This window comes from Ictidomys tridecemlineatus, chromosome 7, assembly GCF_052094955.1.
Source record: "Ictidomys tridecemlineatus isolate mIctTri1 chromosome 7, mIctTri1.hap1, whole genome shotgun sequence".
NCBI lineage: Eukaryota > Metazoa > Chordata > Mammalia > Rodentia > Sciuridae > Ictidomys > Ictidomys tridecemlineatus.
Genome location: NC_135483.1, coordinates 6954355 through 6977517, shown reverse-complemented (window position 1 = coordinate 6977517; position 23163 = coordinate 6954355). Strand labels below are relative to the sequence as shown.

General features: G+C 40.2%; 1 protein-coding gene across 8 annotated transcripts in view; it reads left to right on the top strand.

Annotated features, from left to right (window-relative positions):
* The window catches only part of Khdrbs3 (KH RNA binding domain containing, signal transduction associated 3), a 180920-nt gene that overhangs the window by 84379 nt on the left and 73378 nt on the right, over positions 1-23163 (top strand). For all 8 annotated transcript variants that reach the window (XR_002483555.3, XR_013423765.1, XM_078016664.1 and 5 more), the window contains 3 exons: positions 1819-1965; positions 11050-11189; positions 18501-18696. Coding sequence is in view for 6 of the 8 variants with exons in the window: in XM_078016664.1 (XP_077872790.1) it covers positions 1819-1965; positions 11050-11189; positions 18501-18696 (483 nt within the window). In the remaining 2 variants the exon portion in view is untranslated. The remainder of the gene's footprint in view (positions 1-1818; positions 1966-11049; positions 11190-18500; positions 18697-23163) is intronic.

The following is a 23163-nucleotide window of genomic DNA, read 5'->3' as shown; positions in this document are numbered from 1 at the left end:
TCCTTATTTTAACAACCCCGTGAGATAGATACTACACTATGCTTACACCCATTTAAATTCACTCCTGTAAGATGAGGATAAAGTGACTGACCAGCATCATACAGTAAATGATGTATTTGGGCTTTAAATGCAGGTCTTTACAGAGTCTGTGTTCTTCCCCAAACAATACCCTGCTTTCTGTCCACAGAACGGTCTGTGAGAACTCTTTACTGTGGGATTGAAGAATGAATATAGTTTTAAGACATCCTTTCTGTTACAGCTTGAGTGTGTGACAAAAATGAGAATATAAAACCAACAGTTATAATCTCTAATTAAATCATTTTTTGCTATCATATTAGGAAAAGATAATTTTTTTCCCCAGAAGTTTGTGCTAGAAGAAATGAACTGCAGTGGACAGAATCCAAGTTTTAAAGTTGCAGCTATGAAACAGAAGAGTTTCTGGTCAAATGTTTGGAATGTTCTGATTAAAACAACCAAGAGTTGATATAAAGGAATAGGGTCTTCATAAACTGAAGACAGATTTCCAAGGAAGTGTTTTGAATATTATGGTAGCTTATATTTATTCTCCAATTTTTCAACTTCAAATTCACTTTCCATAAAATGGGAAGGAAACTAGAATGAATGAGTGCCCACTGTATATAATGCAATGTATTAGACAGTATACATACTATCTTCTTTCTTCAGGCATTTATATAATGGTATCCCTTGTGTGCTCAATGGCTCTACATTGATGTACAAGTATTACCACCACCAAACTCATTTTGTGAATTAGGTGTTGGATTACATATAATCTGTCTAACCTCACCTAGCTGGTGACTAGGATAGCAAAGATTCAGGAGCATCTGATTAAATCTCATGTCTTTTTTCATATTCTAGTTTTCAATCCTTGTTTTCTTCATAATAATTTAAATTAGTTAAGCAAAGTTAAAACCTTAAAGGGCAGAATCAAGGAATAAAATCATGTTCCTCTAGCACTTGCATCATTGGCCCTGAGCTCCTGGTGGAATTAAAAGGAACTATTGCAGAAACTCCTGGGATTCTCTTATGGGATAGATTTTTTGAAAAAGAGGATACACTAAAGAAAGACTAATGGAAGACACAGATTCTAGAAATCTGGAAGTGTAATTCTAGAATCAGGAACTGTAATAGACAGTTAGGAAAAGGTGGGTAATAGAACCAAATCAGTAGTCCCTTAAACAGCTGTTCCTCCACCTTAATATTCCTTGCACTTCATTATGTAAACGAAAATTTAAGCAAATATTCTCATAATTGTATAAAATTTTAAAAGTTTTCAAACCTTGTCTTAGTATAAAATTGCATTTCATACATTTTACTATTTTAGTCTCATGGTGCCTGGCATGGAGATGAATATGCACATGAATTCAGAATGAATGTTAATGTTTAGCCATTCACTCAGCAAACACTTGTTGAACACCTCCCGGTTCTACACACTTTTCTAGACATGAGAAATTCATTATCAGACAATCAGTCATGGTTTCCGTCCCATAGGTATCACCTTCTAGGGAGGGGAGGAAGAAAGGAATGAAGAAGCATTAAGGCTTTGAGATGCTGTGGGGCACAGAGCACAGCCAGGGTGGAAGGGAGTGGGAGTCCAGCCAGGTTGAGGAACACAAAGAAGGCCTGGGCTGGGTCCTGGGGTGGCAGGATCAGATTTGCAGTGTAATGGTTCTGTCTTGGGGACAGTGTTTGCTGTTAAGTGAATCTTCTGTGACAGCCATGTGCTGATAAGCTTTGGGAGTTTTCACCTTTTTTTCCTTTTATAATGACACATTTTTAAACCTGATATTCTTTCTTCAGGAAGAAGAATTGAGGAAAAGTGGAGAAGCAAAGTACTTCCACCTCAATGATGATCTCCACGTCCTCATTGAAGTCTTCGCCCCACCAGCAGAAGCCTATGCCCGGATGGGCCATGCCTTGGAAGAAATCAAAAAGTTCCTCATTCCTGTTAGTACAAATTTTATTGATGATTAACTGGTACTTTAAAGTTGTTTCTTTATTATAGTCCTTGATAATTCTTGCCAGTGGTTGTTATTTGCATTGCTCTTGTATCTATTAAAAAGCTTCAAACTGGTCATGTCAAGTAGGTGCCTTTGTGAATTACTTGGGATTCTCTCTTCTTTATATGTGGGCTAGGGCATTTGAGAGAACAGCACTGCTAAGTTTATATGGCTGGAGAGTGTGAAGAGCACAGCCACTAGTTCAGGGGTAACCACTCCAAGCTGTAAGCTTTTATATGACCCTGAGACCACCTCCTAAGGGCACTGTTCTCCCCAGGTCCATTGGTGCCTTCCACGACATAGCCTTGTGCTGGTGTTGGGCCTGTAAACATGAATAAAAGTAGCCTCTGCACTCAAGGAATATGTACTTTAGGGGAGGCAGAAACACCCACAGATAATACCAGCACATGGCAAATATGATGACAGATGTGACCGCAGTGAGCAGATGGCAAGCACACTGTGCACATGTGTAGCTGGCTTTGGCCAGGCGTTTCCTCTCCTGTGAACAACTGGTAGTCTGTTTTAACCCTCAGACACTCTCACATTGCTAGTAAAGTCATTCTTGAAAGAGAATACATCTCTGCCTTTGTTGCAAACGTTAATGTAAGTCTTTCATGTGATTTGTATTTCAGTGAGGAAGAGAACTTTTGTGTAATTTGCATGCTCATGATTGAAAAACAGAACAAAACAGAAAAAACCTCCACAAAACTAGAGCATTTGGCATTTTGTCTCTCCAGACCATTTATTTTGGAAAAGCTTGACACATCTGCTAAACAGTTTACTGAGTTGGACTGGGTCCTCAGTGATCCTGAGCTGGTAGATTGACTTATGCACTGAGGCGTATGAATTGTGATGATGTCATTTGTGAGGAAAAGGATTGCATTTATAGAGGAAGACTGTTTTAAGTCCTGATTGTTTTCAGAAGGCCATGATATGAAGTTCCATTATTTAATAACCTGGAACCTGAAAATGATCATTCTACCTAGTTCCCACAAGCAAATATGACAGCTTATTTCTTCATTTAGTTTATGAACAGTGCTTACTCTGTGGTAGACACATGTGAACTGATAAAGACATGATGTGATCTCTGCCCTGATAGTTTATAGTGTGATGAGAGAGAGGCATGAATCATGTGTTCATATAAATGACTGTAAAACACAACTATGGAAAGACTGTGACCTTGCTGGGAAAGAGGTGGCAGAGCTGTCTACAATAAACCTTCCATCCTATGACCTTGCAGTCTTCCACCAAGACATGGGGTCTGATTTCCCTACCGTGAATCTGGGCTGGCCAAAGTAAGTCTTTGTCTAACTCAAGATCACAAAGATTTTCTGCAGGCTTCTTCTAAATGTTTTATAGTGTTTATAGTGTTGTTTCATTTGAAACTATAGTCTCTTTTGAGTTACCTTTTTTTTGTATATTGTGGGAGGTTGTGATCTAAATTTGTGTTTTTCCATATAGATATCCAATTGTCCTAGCACCAGACAGTGTAAAGACTACCTTTTCCTTCACTGCATGGCCTTGGTACCATTATTGAAAATAAACTAAAAATAAAGTAAGGGTTTATTTCTGGAAACTCACTTCTGTTCCTTTGACTTACCCTCCCATCCTTACTGCAGCAGCCTATTCTTTCTTTTTCAGGCCTGGGGATTTAACCTAGAGGTGCTCTACTGCTGAGCTACGTTCCTAGTCCATTCTTTCCTATTTTAGTTTGAGACAGGGTCTTGCTGAGGTGCCCAGGCTGACCTCAAATTTGTGGTCTTCCTGCCTCATCCTCCTGAGCCACTGGGGATACAGGAGTGCACCACCATTCCCAGCTCTACAGTAGCTTACATTATAGTTTACTTTATACTTTTAGTAAATCTGGAATCCAGTTTGTTCTCCATCTTTTTTCTTCTGTATCAAATTTGTTTTGGATATTCTGGCTCCTTTGTATTTCCATATATAATTTAGGATCAGTTTGTCAATTTCCATAAAAAGGCGTAGTGTGATTTTAATAGAGGCTGTATTCAAACTGTAGATCAAGTTATCTTTAATTCTTCAGATTCATGAATATGAAACTTTTCTCCACATTTTTTTTAAGATTGTGTTAATCAGCTTTTCCTTGTCGGGACAAGTACCTGACAAAACAACTCAGAGGAGGAAAGACTTGTTTTGGCTCGGGATTGCAGTCCTTTCTTGGCTGCCTCCAGTGCTTTGTGCCTGAGGCACGGCAGAATATCATGATGAAGGTGTGGAGCAGAGGCCAGCTGCTCACCTCTCAGTGTCCAGGGAGAGAAAGCGGCCAGCGAGGGAAACATTCTCCCAGGGCATGCTCCTGCCACCTTCCTCCTCCTGGTAGGCCCAATGGCAGTTCCAGCCACCTCCCAGTAATGCCATCAGCTAAGAAACCCTCAGTGGATCAATCTCCTGTTCAGAGTCTTGGGGACCTGATCATGTCCCAAGAGCCCAACTCTAAGCACTGCTGGTTGGGGACCAGACCTTCAACACATGAACCTGTTGATAACATTCCGAATCTGAACCATAATAAATGTATTATTTAATATCTGAGCAATGTTTTGATTTTCAGGGTACCAGTCTTGCATTTATTTTGTAAAGTTAATTTCTAAATGGTATGTGTTTTTTGATGCTTCCTTGAGTAGAACTGTTCTCCTCCTCCTTTTTTTCGGGGCGAGGGGTACCAGGGATTGAACCCAGGGTCACTTAACCACTGAGCCAAATCATGAGCTCTTTTTTATTTTTTAGTTTCAGACAGAGTCTTATTTAGTTGCTTAGGTCTTTGATAAGTTGCTAAGGCTGACCTTGAACTTGTGATCCTACTGTGCCTTATAGTCTGCCAAGTGGCTGGGATTACAGGCATATGCCACCATGCCTGGCAGTAGAATTGTTCCTAGATTTGATTTTCAAATGGTCACTTATGTTAAAATGCAGTTGATTTTTAAAATAATTTTTTAATTTTATTTTTTAGTTGTAGTTGGACACAATACCTTTATTTTATTTTTACTTATTTTTATGTGATGCTGAGGATCAAACCCAGCTTCTCTAACATACTAGGCGAGTGCTCTACTGATGAGCCACAGCCCTGAAATGCAGTTGATTTTTACATTTTGATCTTCCATCTTATGACCTTACTGAACATGTTTATTAGATCAAGTGCATTGTTTTATAATACAAACATGAGCATGATTAAATGCAATCCTAATTAACACAATTATTAGGATTTCTTGACATACAGAATCCTGCATCTGATAATGAAGATGGTTTTATTTCTCCTCTAAAGGCATATACAGGATGTGTGCCTTTAGTAGTTCCCTTCCCTTCCCTTTTCATCCCCTGAACTGGAACCTTTCGTCTTTTCACTGACTAGAACCTTCTATGAGATAATATTGCTGAAATCACAAGGATAGCATTCAGCCTTTCAACATTAACTGCCAGATTTTTATTGCTACTCTTTATCATGTTAAAGAAATTCTTTTATATTCCTAGTTCTTGAGTTTTTAATCATGGTGTAAACAGGGGTGTTGAATTTTGCCAAATGCTTTCTCCTCCCATTGAGATGGTCACAAGTTTTTCCCTCTTTCATTTATATCACTAATTATATATTACATTGTTGACTTTTATATGTAAATCCAAACTTGCATTTCACTTGGTCATGGTGTATAATTCTCCATTTGTTGCTGGATATAGTTGACCAATAGTTTGTTAAGGACTTTTGCATCTATAATCATGAAGAAGACATGGTTTAGAATAGTTTTTCTTTTATTTATGTTTTTTTTTTATATTCTTACATTAACCCAAACATTTGCAATTTCTGGTTTTAAATAGTACTATTTCTTTTGAACCTGAAGGGCTTCTTTTTGCATTTCTTGTAAACTAGATCTGCTAGCAAAAATGTTTGTTTTGTTTTTCTGAGAACAGTTTTATTCCACCTATTTTGCCAAGAGCAGGTTGTGTAATTCTAGTTGAAAGTTTCCCCAGCACTTGGAATGTGCCCCTTTGTGGCCTTCTGGCTCTGTTACTTTGGATGAGAGAGTCACTAACCATTTAATTGTGTTTCTGCACATGATCTCTTGGTATCTCTTGCTTCTGTCAAGATTTTGTGGTCTTGGTTTTCGGTAACTGGATTTTGATATATACATTTATTCTACTTTTAGGCTAGGTTTTGGGATCTATTGATTCATGACTTTCTTTAAATGAGGGAATCTTTTAGCCATTATTTCTTTAAAGTTTTCAGTCTCTCCCTCCTGTCCACCTGGGCTTCCTGTGACGTGGCAGTTGGCACAGCTGCTGCTGTCTCCTAGGTCTCAGGCTGGCTTCTCTTCCCCCTGTTTTCTCTGTGTTCTAGACAGGACCATTCTGATTGACAGTCTTCAGGTTCACCAGTGTAACTGTCTCACATCTGCCTTGAGCTCCTCTGTGAGTCTGCCACTGACTGCACTTGGCTTTCTTCTCTTCGTTTGTACATCCACTATCTGGCTTTCTACAAGATGGTTTCTTATTAGTGGTCCCACAGAGTGAGCCACATGTTCCATGTCTCTTATTTATTTATTTATTTATTTTGAAAACTGGACTTTATACAACATATTGTGGCAAATTTGAATTCAGATTTATTTACTTCCCAGAGCTTGTTATTGCTTCTATTTTGTGTTCCATTTCTTTAATAATTTAGTTGGACCAAGGTGTGGTGGTCCATGCCTGTAATGATTAGAATTGTGGTACCTTTGCTCTTTACAGTTGATGAAAATGTTGATGGTTTTGTTTTTCAATGGGGAAATTAGCCTGTAAGCCATCATGCATGATTTGGTTTCTCTATTAATTTAAAAGCATTATTTCTAAGACCAAGAAAATCATAATAACAATGACACCATTATAGTGACCTCACCCTTACTTAAAGCACTGCTTCGCTTTTACTGTTAAATTTTTTACTGTGTTTTGGGACAGGGCATCAGCAATATTCTTTTTTCCTATCTGTCTTTAGCTGCATGTGACCAAGTATCAAATTTCTCAACAGTTTTTAACTGCACAAATACCTAGCTCAAATATCTACATTTTATTTATGTGATTTGCAAATAATTTATTAATCTTTAGCTATTTTAGTATCATTAGGAACATATTAATGGGCTTCTGATAGAGAAGTTGAAATTACAATCAAAAGATTCAGAGGACTTCTGAGGCCGGGGAAGAGTTTCTATTTACAGTAAATTATAGAGCCCCTAATCCTAAACTCTTTATGCTAATCAAAATAACTTGAATTAGTTGTCATTTGTTTTTGCAAGTATTAGATTTCAACCTCCCTTTTGATTGATGCTCATATTAGTTTTCTTATTTCATAATGCCTTCTACAAGTTTCACATTTTTTTGCATTGAATTTTTGAATAGAAATGAAGAGACAGTGTGTTTTTGTTATAATTTTACTAAATATCTTTCAGATTTTTAATTCAAAATTATAAATAATTCAGGAAACTCTCTCCTCTGAACCTTATGTTCATGCACAAATATCTTTATATTTCTTCTGTCTTGAAATTCTCCCTTCCTCCCTGCAAGCTCTGAACCTTACTCTTCTTTTTATAGCCATGCTACTTAGGAGGAACTTCTCTGTGCTGTGATTTGTACTTACTCTTTATTCCACTGAGATGGATTCAAACTTCACCTTTCCCCAGAACTACAACTTCTGATGTTACTAGTGGCTTTATTATTAGTAAATTCTACACACATGGATGAGTGAGGGAATGTGAATGCTATACTCACTTCCTGTGACTTTGTATTATCTCCTTGTCATTCAGTTTCTTAACACACTTTTGCTGTCTACTGAGAAAACTTACTTCTTGTGTTTGCATCTAACAATTCTATAATTTTAGCCCTCACCTTTAGGTATCTGACCCATTTTGGTCTAATTTTTACATATGATGTTGAAGGAAGGGTCCTGTCCCACTTTATTTATTTATGTATTTTTGATTTGGATATCAAGTTGCTACAACATCATTTGTAAAAGAGACTACTTGAAAATTAGTTCACTGCAACTTATGTATGAACTTGCATTTCCATTCCATTGATGCTTATGTCTGTACCACCACCACACAGTTTTTATTGCTTATAGCTTTGTAGTTAAGTCTTGCAATAGGAAAACATATATTTATACAATTTTGCTTTTTATTTTAAAGATTGTTCTTGCTATTTCTGTTCTCCTAATTTTACTCAACTTTTTCATTTTTGTAAGTAGTCAGCTGGTATTATTTCCTTGATTGGAAAGATCAGTTTAGAAAAAAATGGTCATTGTAACAACCCTGAGTCTATCTAGGAGCATTGGATATCATTTCATTTATTTATATCTTTGAAGTTTGTTTTAATAGTGTTTTATAGTTTTCAATGTACACATCTTTTATTAGTTTACTCCCAAGTGTGTTATTGTTTTGATGTTATTGTAAATGGAATTGTTTTTCTAATTTCTATTTTTTGATTATTCATTGCTGGTCTAAAGACATGGAAGTTATTTTCATATATTGATCTTGTATTCTGTAGCCTTGCTAAAACTCATTGATTAGCTAGCTCTGTTAAGTGTGTGTGTGTGTGTGTGTGTGTGTGTGTATGTGTGTGATTCCTTAGTATTTTCTGTATACAGATTTAAGCCATTTTTGAACAGAGTATTTTTTAGTTTCTCCTTTCCAGTCTGAATGCTGTTTGTTTTTGTTGTATAATTGTTCTGGCCAGAACCTCAAGTAAAATGGTAAGAGAAGTCCTCTTGGTCTTATTCCTGACCTTATGAGGAAATTTTTCATCGTTTGCCTTTTAAGTATGATTTTAACTGTGGGTTTTCGTTTTTGAGGGTTTTTAATATTAAAGAGTGATGGACTTTTCTTACAGTTGTCTTCTCTATCTGTTGAGATGATGTGGTTTTGTCCTTATTTTTGTGAACTTACATTAACTGATTTTCAAATGTTCAGTGAACTTTGTACTTATTAATTTGGTTCTTTTATATAATTTTTTTACTGGATTTGGCTTTGTATTTTTTGATAACTTTATCATCTATATTGATAAACGTTTGTAGTTTTTGTTTATTGCTGAGAGTCTCTCTGAATTGCTGAGGTGTCCTTGAACTTTGATCCTCCTGCCTCAGCCTCCCCAGTTGCTGGGGTTACAGGTGTCTGCCACCATGTCTGGCTTCCCCTTATCACTCCTGATGTTCAGGTAATACCCCATTTTTATTTCTCATTTCAGAAACCTGAGTCATCTTTTATTGTTGGTTAATATAGCTAAAAGTTTATTATTTTATTAATCTTATATACAAGTCAACTTTTGAGTTTTTTTATTTTACTCTCATTTTTGTTTATTCTGCTCTAATTTTTATTATTTTTTCTTATTTTGTGTTTGTTTTTATTTCATATTTAGTAAAGGTGAAAGCTTAGGTTATTGATTTGAAATCTTGTATTTTTAACATAATCATTTAAAGCTATAAATTTCCTTCATAGTACTGCTTTAGATACCCTTATATGTCTTAATATGCTCTGTTTTCATTAGTATTTGTCTCAGAATATTTTCTAATTTTTCTTTTCATTTCTAGTTTGATCTAATGATTATTAAGTTACTTTTAATTAAGTTCTTTACAAGGATGGAAATCCTTGCTTGTTGTTAGTGGTAGATTTTTTCTCACCCTTTCACTTTCAGTCTGTGGATGTCTTTTCCTGTGAGATGAATCTCTTGAAGCCAACATACTGTTGGATCTTTTTAAAAATTACGTTCTTTAATTTCTTCATATTTGTGAATTCCCCAAAATTCTTTCTTCAGTGGATTCTAATTTATTCCATATCAGCAGAAAATATACTTTGAATGATTTTAGACCTTTGAAAATTATTGAGGCCTATGAGATGTCCTGGCTTAGAGTCTTTTTTTGGAACTATTCCATTTGTACTTAAGCGCATGCTTCATCTGTGGGTACAGTGTTTTATCCCCTGTGTTTTCAAACCTATGTTATTTGTACTCACTAATACTAGATTAATCTTTACAGTTTACAAACCTAAATATGCAACTTACCTCCTTAAAATCATTAAGGACTTCTCAGTACCCTTCTGAACATTCCGAGTTGCCTCCAAATCGACTTAAAGCTTCATATGATTTTGTGTCTGCTCTCCCTTTCCCTTGAGTGTTTTCATATTTCATCCAAATAGTACTCACAACACTCTTGATTCCCTGTGTTTATGTTGCTTGAGCCTTTAATCATTTTGTCCTCTGCTGTGGCCCTTCTGGCTTAGTCCTCACTCATCTGAGATAACACCTCTTGTAGAGAGCCCACTCTTCTAGCAACAGCTGCCTTCAGTGAGTTTTCTTTTTCAACTTTTGGCCCTGACCTTCCTTTATTGTAAAACACAGAGACAATTTGACATATTTGTACATGTTACTGTTGGCTATTGTGTGGAGTGAGGGCGGTCAGGAAGAGGGAGGGATCAAGGCTGACTCCCATTGAGCATTTGATTGTCACGTAAGGTGAAATCAAAGTGCAGGTTTTCAGGAATAAGATTATGTATCACATTTTCAAAATGCGGACTCTCACAGCTCCTGCAGTATCCCAGGGGAAATGTACAAAGGAATGTGCACCAGAGAAGCTGCCATGTTGGGTGTGTCTGTCTCCTTTGCTGGAGTGAGTTCCTTGGCTGTAGGACAGGCTGACTCCTCTTTCTTTTCCTGTCCCCGAGGCGCCTCAGATGCTCACTGACCACTAGCGGAGTTGAGCTGTAAGGAGCAGAGCCACCAGACAGTGATTTGGGTGCTTTCACCTTATCCTGGGCGTTTCACCGAGGGAAAGGAAAGACGGTTGATTGCAGGAGATTTTAGCTTGGGGAAAAGTACTGTGTTTTTCTCTTTTCCCTTCTTAGAGAAATTCATTAATATGTTTTAATTTTAAGAAATTCATATCTTGTTTTGTGAATTCAACTATTTTCCCAATCTTTTTTTTTTTTGATATTTTTCACTATTTGCACTAAGCACTTTAGAATTTTTAACATGAGACAGATTATGCTGTCTTCTCTTTCCTGTGTAGGACTACAATGATGAAATCAGACAAGCCCAGCTCCAGGAATTAACATATTTGAATGGTGGTTCAGAAAATGCAGATGTCCCAGTGGTTAGGGGGAAACCCACCCTACGGACAAGAGGTGTGCCAGCCCCAGCGATTACCAGGTAGGTGTTTATTAATTGGCGTACTTTTCCTTAAGGTTTGCGAGCCAAGGCAACAGTTTCAATGTGTTTTATCTTAGTAGCCAGAAACACCTCTATCAGTATATCTGTAGGAAGCCACTGTTCAGACTTTGAAAGTCACAAGCAGGGAATTCACCTTGGAGGGAGATATTCCTAGGCTTAACTGTTATCACCTTATTACTCACTCTAAGGTTCATTCTTTAAAACGACAGTTTTTTGATGTGTAAGTAATATCATCGATATGCAGGTTGGAGCCATGGCTCCTTGTGCCTTGCCCTGATCCTCCCCCTTCCGGAGCCTAGTTCTTGGACACACCTCCAGTGCTCAGACATGTCCAGCATCCAGTGGGTGTCCTAAGGTCTGTTGTCAGTTTGCTCTTTACAAGTGCTGTAGCATGTGCGAAATCCTTGGGCTGGACCAGTCACACATGTATTGATTGCTTGTTTGTTTGTTATTTCTGTCTTTGTTTTGTGATTACATTTGTTTGTTGGTTTGTTTTGGTACCAGGGATTGAACCCAGGGTCACTTAGCCACTCAATCACATCCCCAGCCTCCCTACTCCTTTTTAAAATTGTTTTTTATTTTTAAATTTTGAGACAGGGTCTTGTTAAGTTGTTTAAGGCCCCACTAGGTTGATGAGGGTGGCCTTGAATTTGTAATCTTCTAGCCTCACTCCCAAGATGCTAGGATTACAGATATATGCTACTATGCCCGGCTATGATTACTTCTAAGAGGAAATGTTTTAAAGAGAATCAAAAATTTGATATGACTTTCTCAGTTTCATTTGGAAATTATTTTTAGTTTTCCCATTTTTGTTCTAAAAGAAATCAGTGGAATAAAGAAATAGAGTTTTCTTTTAATCATGTGACTATATAGATTTTTTTTCAGGTAGAAGTTTGGATAAAACTATTAAATATATTGTTCTTATAAATCTCCAAGTTCCTCTGGGAGAACAAGAAGTTCCTTCCTCTATTGAGAGTTGCCAGCTGTAGCAATGTCGGAGCAGGTGTGTGCTGCTATGATATCAAGTCAGCAATAGGCCTGGAGCCTGTGGGGTTTCTGTGTCAAAAAGAGGTTTAATTGATGATTTCATGGAATGGTACACGTAGGTACTCGGCAAACCCTAACTGCCTCGTTAATTTCTATTTCTTCCAACATTAAATTTACCTAAAATCATAAGAAATCACTTATGTACTATATTAGTTTACTGCTAGCTGCTATGACAAATTACCACAAATTTGTTGACTGAAAATAAAAAATACAAAAATGTATTCTCTTGTAGCTATGGAAGCCACATGGCTAAAACCAGTTATCATTTGTTCAAAGGCAGGGTGTTGGCAGGGCTGTGTTCCCTCTAGAGGCTCTGAGGGCAAGTTCTTTTCTTGCTCCTTCAATTTCTGGTGACCCCAGCCTGCCTGGATCTGTGGCCACATCACAATGACCCCTCCCACTTCTTCACCCTGCCTTCTCTTTCCTGACCTCCCTCTGCTGATTTTATAGGATTCATGTGGTTATATAGGGTAGTCCCAGGCAGGATAATGCAGGGAGACCTCCATCTCAAGATCCTTCTTCAGCTGCAAGGGCCCTTTTTCTGATTCAGGTAACCTGTGCAGGTCACCAGGATTGGGATCACATAGTGGTTAATTGCCTGATATTATTTAGCATACAGGTTTGACTCCTTAGTCTCAACTTTGTTATGATGGAAGCTTGCACGTTTTCCCAAAATACATAACGTGTCAAATAATATATTTAAACATTCTCAACGTCTGAAGACTTGTGCCTTCCCTCTGCCACTGTCTTTGCTTGTTTGTCCAGGTGCGGAGCATGTGGTTTGTGCTCATGGGCTAGGAGCTTTCCCTTTTGGAGTGGCACACACATAACGCCCTGCCAAGCAGCTGTCTCTGCATCCTTGTGAGGTAGTCAGACTCACATCATTCATCGTATTCAAATCTTCTCAAAAGAGAACAGAAAATACATGTAGAAGCGTACAAAGAGAGACAGCCTTCCAGACTTGACACTTACACATGCCAGCATTCTTTTCTTTTTATTGACATAGGAAGGTAGGCAGGTAGGTAGGTAGGTACAGAGATAGTCTCTTAGCATAGAACTCCTCAGTCCGTGACTGACCACATTTACAGTGGTGATCCTATTAGACTGTAATGCAGCTGGAAAAAGCCTGGAGCTATCAATGTAGTAGCCATGGTAACAGGATAATGTGACTCACTGCTCATCTGTCTGTGGCAGTGCTGATCTAAACAACCTTATTGCATTGCCAGTTCTACACCACGGAGGCTTGTTGTAGGCCCTACCATCTAGGTTCGTGTGAGTGCACTCTTCAGTGTGTAGACACTGACACAACCCTCTACACATGAATTCCTCAGAATGCATCTGTCATTAAGTGATGTGACTGTATGTAGTTGGGTAGATGTTTCTATATCTAAGGGTCTCTATAGAAGCTCTCATTTTCATGCTGTGTAGCTTGTTTAAGTAAGTAGTAAAAATGTTAAAAATGTTCTGTGGCCAGGCACAGTGGTACACAGCTGTTACCCAGCAGTTTGGGAGACTAAGGCAGGAGGATCTCAGGTTTGAGGTGCGATTGGGCAACTTAGTGAGATCCTCAGCAACTTGGTGAGACTCTCAAAATAAAGGAACAAAAAGGCTTGAAGATGTAGCTCAGCAGCAGTAAACTGTCCCTGAGTTCAAGCTCAAGTACCAAAAAAATTAAAATTAAAAATAATCTGTTCCTATTTTTTCCTATAGTGATAATTTGGACACCCATAGCGCAAGAGTTAATAACTAGAATCAACAAATGGGACTTACTCAAACTAAAAAGTTTTTTCTCAGCAAAAGAAACAATAAGAGAGATAAACAGGGAGCCTACATCCTGGGATCAAATCTTTAATCCACACACTTCAGATAGAGCCCTAATAACCAGAATATACAAAGAACTCAAAAAATTAGACAATAAGATAACAAATAACCCAATCAATAAATGGGCCAAGGACCTGAACAGACAGTTCTCAGAGGAGGACATACAATCAATCAATAAGTACATGAAAAAATGCTCACCATCGCTAGCAGTTAGAGAAATGCAAATCAAAACTACCCTAAGATACCACCTCACTCCAGTAAGATTGGCAGCCATTAGGAAGTCAAACAATAATAAGTGCTGGAGAGGATGCGGGGAAAAGGGCACTCTTGTTCATTGCTGGTGGGACTGCAAATTGGTGCAGCCAATTTGGAAAGCAGTATGGATATTTCTTGGAAAGCTGGGAATGGAACCACCATTCGACCCAGCTATTCCCCTTCTCGGTCTATTCCCTAAAGACCTAATAAGAGCATGTTACAGAGACACTGCTACAACGATGTTCATAGCAGCACAATTCACTATAGCAAGATTATGGAATCAGCCTAGATGCCCTTCAATAGATGAATGGATAAAAAAAATGTGGCATTTATACACAATGGAGTATTACTCTGCATTAAGGAACGACAAAATCATAGAATTTGGAGGGAAATGGATGGCATTAGAGCAGATTATGCTAAGTGAAGCTAGTCAATCGTTAAAAAACAAATACCAAATGACCCCCTTGATATAAGGGGAGTAAACAAGGACAGGGTAAGGACGAAGAGCTTGAGAAGAAGATTTACATTAAACAGGGATGAGAAAAGGGGAGGGGAGGGGAGGGGAGGGGAGGGGGGATAGTAGAGAATAGGACAGACAGCAGAATACATCAGACACTAGAAAGGCAATATGTCAATCAATGGAAGGGTAACTGTTGTGATACAGCAATTTGTATACGGGGTAAAGTTGGGAGTTCATAACCCACTTGAATCAAACTGTGAAAGATGATGTATTAAGAACTGTGTAATGTTTTGAACGACCAACAATAAAGTAAAAAAAAAAAAATAATCTGTTTCAATATTTATATCTCTCTGTGTTTATGTACATATACAGTAAAATCAACCAGTGTTACTTGTCTCACTTGGGTTGTTTTTGTCCATTCCTTTTTCAAAATGCAAGTGCAGAGTGGTCTCCTCACCAGAGTTGCCGTGGAGTGTGTCAGTCTCAGGCAACCTCTGTGCCTGAAGACAGGTCCTAAGTTAGTTGTCACTTTCTGTCAAGTTGAAATATCAAGAGCTGACGCCACAAGAGCTTTTTTCATTTTGGAATGCAAGCCTGGGGAAAGGCCTTTCACCTGGCCACGTGGGAAACCATTTCCTTGATGGTGGCCTTACCTTGCTTGTGTTTAAAATTCCTGCTAAAATTCCTGATGAGACTCGTTTCACCTTCACGTCTCAGACCCTGGTTTTCAGTTCATGGGGTGCTGGTGGGTAGAGCTGGCCTTAAAGGGGTTCGTGTACTTAAGACACCCCACATTTGCTTGAAACCGTGTGGCTCGTGTGCTCGGCACCCTCAGGACACACTCTGTGCTTCCATTTCCATGTGATTCTGGTCTTCCTTGGTTCCAAACATTTTACATTCCCTGTTTTTAAAGTTTATTTTCTTAAAATGGACATTTAAAGCCCCTGTGTATCTTTTTGCTCAAAATCTGTCTCCAAGTCACTCTTTGTTGATTATTTTGCCCTGTTTCCTGTGCCTCCAACCCACTCTGGGCTCCAAGCTCTGCCTCACAGGTCTCTGTTTACCTGATTTCTTTTGTCTGCAATTGTGTTTCTTCCCTCTGCTCCTCTCAAGTGTTTAAATCCTACTTACCTTTTCTTCCCGACCTGGAACTTACCTTTACAAGCGCAGAGCACCTGCTATGGGTTATGCCTTTTTCTAAGCATTTCAAAGGTGTTAGCTCCTTAGGCCTCCTGATGATCTTTGAGGTGGCATGGGTTTGCTGCCACCACCAGACAAGGAAAGGGAGGCCAGAGAGGTCAGTTGTTTGCCAGAGGTCACACAGCTTGTGATTGACAGAGACAGCCTCTAAGCGAGGCCCTCTGGTTCCACAATCCAACCTGCTCCCCTGGGTGTGATCCTTCCCTTGTGTTTTTCGCCTGGAGGAAAATACTTTTCCTCCCTCCATTCTCCCACCACTTTTCCTGTAGAGCTTTGATTCTGGCACTGTTGTTATGTTTTCATTATGACACATGTTAATGCCAACTGTGATGAAGAGGAAATCACGTGTGTAACTTGCAAAAATGTGGGCCATCCTATAGAATAAGAAAATAAAATAAGTTGATGTTGAAATCAGGGTAGAAAATCTCACAGACTCCTCGGGTTAGTACGGGTTGTAACATTCTGTAGAATTTGTGGACTGGTCTTTAGTTTATACTTTGTATTTCCTGTGGCCAAAGCTGGGTACAAACTTCATGGTACCTAAATGTCAAAAACATTGACAATAGAGAAGCAAACAAATAACAAACATACACCATCAAAGCCTAGCACTTTCTAATCCTGAGATGTATGAAGAATCTTCTGGAGATTCTCATAAACGAGTCTTCTATGACTTAAAATTGCTGGAGGTGGGGGAAGTACTGGAGTTTACCAATGAGCTGTATCCCCTGCTGTTTTTATTTTTTGTTTTGAGACAGGATTGCCAAGTTGCTTAGGGCCTTGCTAAGTTGCTGAGGCTGATCTTGAACTTGCAATCCTCCTGTCTCAGCCTGCCAAGTTGCTGGGATTATGGGTTTGCACCCCTGCACCAGACTTTTAAATATTATTTTCAATAAAGTTCTTCATATCCACTTCCTCATTAAGTCATTTTGATTTTACATGTAAAATAAACCTCGATTTTATTTTTCTGTAATCACCTTTGCCAACCTTCCTAATCTAACCTACACTAGTTCTCTATTTTTTATTTACAGTCATAATGACCATTTCATATTAAATTTGATTATATCTTGTCCTCACTTAAAATCTGAGGACAATTTTAAATGTCCTCATGTTCCAGCTATGAGAAATTTCACATTTTCTGGTATGTACTTGAATGATCAGGCCGCTCTTCTCCCTCCCCATGTCTCATTCCACTTTTTTACTCTCCTTGCTCCGGCCACGCTGGTCTCCTCCTGTTCTGTAAACAGGCCCTGCTCACTCTTCCCACGTCTTTGCTCTCTCTTCCTTCTCCCTGGCAGGCTTGCTTGCCAGTGGTCTGGCTCCCTTCTCAGCACCATGTTCCCTTGTTAAGGAAGGCTTTGGTGGTCTGCAGTAGCGGTAGCCGTCTCAGCACCCTGTCTCAGTCACTTTGTAGCATTTTGTTCACTTGGGTTATTCCTTATTAAAATGTTAATCTGCAAAAGCCACTGTGTCCCTCAGACCTGGCATGTGATAATCACTTAGTAAATGAGAAAATACAGTAGCACTTTTCTGTACGCTTTCTGATCAAGTGTTGGCCATTTTAAACATCCTTTCGTTAGTGCAGTTCTTGTTCTGTTTATGACCGATTGCCTGGGCATGGGCCTTGTGGGAGTGTTCATGTAGATGTTGCTGCTTGGGAATTTCGTGGTGGAATGTTTTTACTGCATGCAGTCTTCACGAGTGGGCCCACCGTTCATTTTAGGATGTGTTTCTGATTCAGGGTGTAAACAATTGAAAATTAAATCCCACAGTGAAAGGTAACACAAGTCTCTAGTGAAACCTTCTCACTTGAGTTCCAAATAAGAGCACTGAACTTCTGCCTCAGTATAGGCCACCAGGAGGCTTCTTTGCCCACTGCGTGCCTGGCAGTGCCTCCTGACTCCTTCCCTGCTCCAGCACGCAGATGGGATGGAGTGCCCTCCGTGCAGCCACTGGGCAGTGTCACAGGCTTCCCCCGCAGGCCGTGCTGCCCTGTGCTCTCCTGCTTGTGTGGCGATTGGCACCAGGTGATTTTGCACCCTCAGGGATGCTCCACTGGTTGGTTTTGTGTTCTCCCTGGTGTAACTGTGGCATTTATCTTGGCCCCTGGCTCTGCTACCTGTTTTCATGCAGTTTGAAAATCTCTGTTTCCTTGTCCAGAGATAAGCAAGGTGAGGCTTACCTCGTGTTAGAGTGACATTTGGGTCTTGGCATGACATCAAACTGAAGTCATGGCCTCCCTAGAAGTCACAGTGGCCTGCTCTTTCTTGAACCAGAGTCTGTGTCTCCATCTCTTTGATGTGACCATGTTGTGCTGGATTGCCCAAGTAGCTGGATTTCCTTTGGATGGATATTTGCTTCTTATTTCTTTTGGTTCGTTCTTTTCTATGATTTCCTTTTTACCTTTTATGGAAATATAGAACGATAATTTGTTTCATCCATGAACATATGTGAAGAATAGACTCTCAGAAAATGTAGTAAGTGCTGCTAATCTGACCTCTCATTTGCAGGGGAAGAGGAGGAGTCACCGGCCGGCCAGTTGGTGTTGGTGTGCCGCGCGGCACTCCAGCTCCCAGAGGGGTGCTGTCTACCCGGGGGCCAGTGAATCGCGGAAGAGGCCTTCTCACTCCCAGAGCAAGAGGGGTGCCCCCCACTGGGTACAGACCTCCACCACCACCCCCGACACAAGAGACCTACGGAGAGTATGTGAGTGGCAGTGTTAAATGACAACTTTGTTGGTCAGGATGACTCGGTCTAGACATAGCTCTGGATGGCATAGCTAAGTGGAGACCCTCACCTGATTTAGTTCCTGAATACTGTGCTTTAGTGCAGCAAACATGCATGGAGGCTGAGTAGGCCCCTGGTACCAGAGACACAGACACAGCCTGGCCTGTGCCTCAGCCTGAGCCTGGGAAGGAACCGAGTGTGGGAGCTGCAGCACTTGTGTCCAGCAGAGGGGTCCTCAGCCCTGACCTAAGTTCAGGGTAAAAGGCCTTCCTATTCCACGTGAATGTGCCTCTGAACAGGTCAGTCATTAGAAAGAATATTGCCCAAAGACTCTGCAATGGTCCTGCCCTCAGGTCTCCCTTAGGTGTCTGCTAGGTAGAGACTCAGTTGTTTTCCATGAAGAAAACAAAAATTCCCTATTTTTAAAATTGATGCAAATCATTTTTTTAACTTATTTATCTGTTAATTCTTTATTGTAGTTCATAGCCTTAACATAAGAGAAAAAAATATAACCATGAAAACATATATCTACGAAAAGCAAGGAAACAGGAAAGACTCTTTTTGGTACTGGAGATGAAACTCAGGTTCACATAACCAAGGAGCCACGTCCCCACCCTTTTTATTTTTTATTTTGAGACAGGGTCTTGTTGAGTTGTCTGGGCTGACCTCTAACTTGCAATCTTGCCTCAGCCTCCCCAGGAGCTGGGATTACAAACATGAGCCACCATGCCTAATAGGAATTCTTAAAGAATATACACCCCTTGGGATTCTTATTGTAGCATCCTAATTTCTCATACATACATGGAAAACAGGAACTAGATGGATGGCTGGTATTGTTAATTGAAGTTATTGAAGGGAGACGCTGAGAACTGGGGTCACTGAGAACCAAGTCGTGATAGTAACAGGCAAGATCTGGCAGATTCTCCATTTTGACTCTTTGTAGATCTCTTCCTAGGTCCTTAGCACCTTTTACATGGTTTCCAGAAAGTTTTGGTAATTCCCTGGCCTCCAACAACCTCTTGAGCTTTATCTGTAACCAATCTGTCTTGCACACACTGAAGGTATTATAATTCCCCAAACATGCTATGTCCTCCTAGGCCTCCAGAACTGGCTCATGCTGCCTGCTCAGCCTGGAAGAAATTCTCCTAGGACTGGGGATGTGGCTCAAGCAGTAGCGCGCTCGCCTGGCATGTGTGGGGCGCTGGGTTCGATCCCCAGCACCACATAAAAATAAAAAATAAAGATGTGTCCACCAGAAACTAAAAAAATAAATATTTAAAAATTTTCTCTCTCTCTTTCTCTCTCTCTAAAAAAAAAAAAAAAAAAATTCTATTCTGACTGTCTCTTTCTCCTTCTAGACTTAGGCCAGCTGTTGCTAGAGAAATTCAAAAGTGGTAGTAGCTAGCCTACTAGGCATTACGACGGTTATTACATGATGTCTCTCTCATACCTAGACTGAACTTCTGGTAGTGCAGGGGTGGGTAGCTTTTATTTCTTTATACTTAACAGATATCATACTGAGAGCTCAGTGACTTATATTTAACAAAGTCTGTAATACACAGTTTCATCATTTTGTTATTCAGTTGCAGAAGAATGGGGTCCCTAACTCTTCTCTTTTTATATCCTACAATTGAACATGTTCTTCCTAATATTCTTATCTGACAGTAATCATATTTCACATTTTCCCCCAGATTGTGAGTTTCCAAAAGCAGTAAGTGCTTTTGATAGAGGGCTGCTGCTCTCCGAGCCCCTCAAGCAGACCCGTTGTCATCTTGGCTTGGCTGTTTCTTCCTACAGGGCAACTTCCTGGTAGCAGATAGAAGTGTAGCAGGTAGTAGAAGTGTCTGGAAGCCAGACTGGGCCACATTTTGCCATGAATTTGGTGTGAGGCGATTTGATTGAACACGTGGCTTCGTACTTCACGTATTGCAGAAGGAGTAGCGTTGTCTTCTTTACATGGATTAACTGACCCTCCTACTCAGTGAGGACTCCTGGATGTCTCATATTCCCTGTCTTAGCCTCTGCACTCAGTTTATAAATAAATTAAATGAATAAATTCAAAGTTTTATTGTCCAGGAAAGGAAAAGCAAATGAAACTCAAAAGATTTGGTTTTGCTGTTGATTTAAAATATCTCAGATTTTTAAATATTTGGTTTTTTATTTGCAGTATTAGGGACTGCACTCAGGGAATTGGGCATACTAGGCAAATTCTCTACCACTGAGCCACATCCCCAGGTTTTTTCATTTTATTTTAAGACAGGTCTGGATGAGTTGCTCAGGTTGGCCGTGAACTTGTATCCTCCTGCCCCAGCCTCCTGAATAGTTAGGATGACAGGCTTGCACTACCATGCCTGATGGTTTTTTTGTCCATTTATTTATTTATTTTTGATAAATAATAGGAAAGACCTTGAAAAAATTGAATTGCAAAATATTCTCCTGAGTTGCTGTGCTCCCCTTCCCATCTGCTGCCAGGGAGTTGCCCTGAGAAGAGGACTTGAGCTGAGCAGACAAAGAGCTCTGCACAGGAAATCCTCATGTCTGACCCTTCTAGGCACTGGTTGTCAGTGCAACTGCAATTTCAGCCTGGGGCCAGCATTCTTGCTGCCCCACCTTGGTGTCCTTGACATAGGCCGCCATATGTGTCACCCCTCCTTACCTTGATTTGGCTGGTCTGCAGCAGGGGCAATTTCACAAGCTCACACGACTGACAGTGTTTGCCGCACTTTAAACCATGGTGTTCACTTTCCATGCGTGCTTTAGGTGGCATTATGGGACACAGAAGGCAGACACTATCACAGCCCTCACTGGTGGGTGAACCTCTGCCACGGGGGTTCTGATGGTGAACATTATCTCTGATGCACTCAGGATAGTGCCTGGTATTCCTGAGAACGCTTTTTGAGATTAATATCCAAGAAGAAGGGTTTTCACCATTCAGTCTAGCGTTTTGTCAGCCCTCTTGCACAGTTGTGAAAGCTTCAAGAGCTTTCTTAGGAACTTGTATCTTAGGAACTTGTGTCAGGAGTAGACAGACCCCTCACCCCACTCACAGTTGCCTGCCCTCAGCAACATCGTTTGTCCCCTGTACCCTGCTGGCTTCATCTTCCTCTCCTGACCAAACTTTGTTAGGATTTCTTCCTCCCAGCCCCTCTAAGACGGCTTCTCAGTCTCTGGCATACCTCCAGACATTGGTCTAAACTGTTTGAACTCCTGGAGGTACCGACACAACACACTTAGCTTTGCCACCTGGGAAGGTGGACGAGGGGCAGGAATAAGACTTAGAAAAGTATTTATTTTGTTGCTATGTTTTCTGTGGATAGGGTGGGTATGTAAAAAGATACCAATTTGGAAAGCCAAGGAACCTAGCAAGGCATGGTGGCACACACCTGTAATCCCAGCAAGTCAGGAGGCTGAGGCAGGAGGATCACAAATTTGAGGGCAGCCTCAGCAATTTAATGAGACCCTGTCTCAAAATATAAAATAAAAAAGGGATAGGGGTGCACCCAGTGGTTAAGTGCCCCAGGGTCCAATCCCCAGTACCAAGAGAAAACAAAAGGATCCTGTGACACAAAGAAGTGACTGCACCAAGTGGTTGGCAATAAAAGAGAATAAAATCATGGCATTTGCAGGGAAATGGATGGCGCTGGATAAGATAATGCTAAGTGAAGTTAGTCAATCCAAAAAAACAAAACAAATGCAGAATGCTTTCTCTGATATAAGGAGGCTGACTCATAGTGGGGTAGGGAGGAGGAGCACGGGAGGAATTGGTGAACTCTAGCTAAGGAGAGAAAGGCTGCAGGGGATTAGCAAGGATGGTGGAATGTGATGGACATCATTATCCAAAGAACATGTCTGAAGATACGAATTGGTGTCAACGTACTTTATATACAACCAGAGATATGAAAAGTTGTGCTGTATACGTGTAATAAGAATTGTAATGCATTCTGCTGTCATTTTTTTAATCAATAATAAAAGAATTTAGGAAAGTATTACGCTGAACCAGACTCATCATAAATTAGATTCTAAACTCTGTTAGGGTGGAGCCTTCTCCCCCCATCACCATTTCATTTACAGCAGCTAATACAATGTTCAGCACATTGTTTAAGCTAGGAATTCTTGAATTGCAAGGGACACAGAGAACACTGAACCATGTAGGTCTTCAGTGGGTGTTTGTGAGGGAAGGAAGGATGGAGCATCCACAGCTCTGAGCTTTAACGCGGCTGCTGCAGAGCTGGCCAGGTGCCTGCTGTGCGAGTCCCTTGTCCTCTCGTGTCTTCTGTATATAGTCCAGCTGGGTGGCGAGTCACTGCACTTGCCCGTTCTCTAGAGCGTTGGTTCAAGTCCCTCATCAACCAGCTCGCCAGCTCTGAGCAGTTCCTGGCCACTAGTAATGTTCTCAGGGTGAGCAGCCTTACACAGAGACTTAGTACATTTTCCTCATGAGCGTCA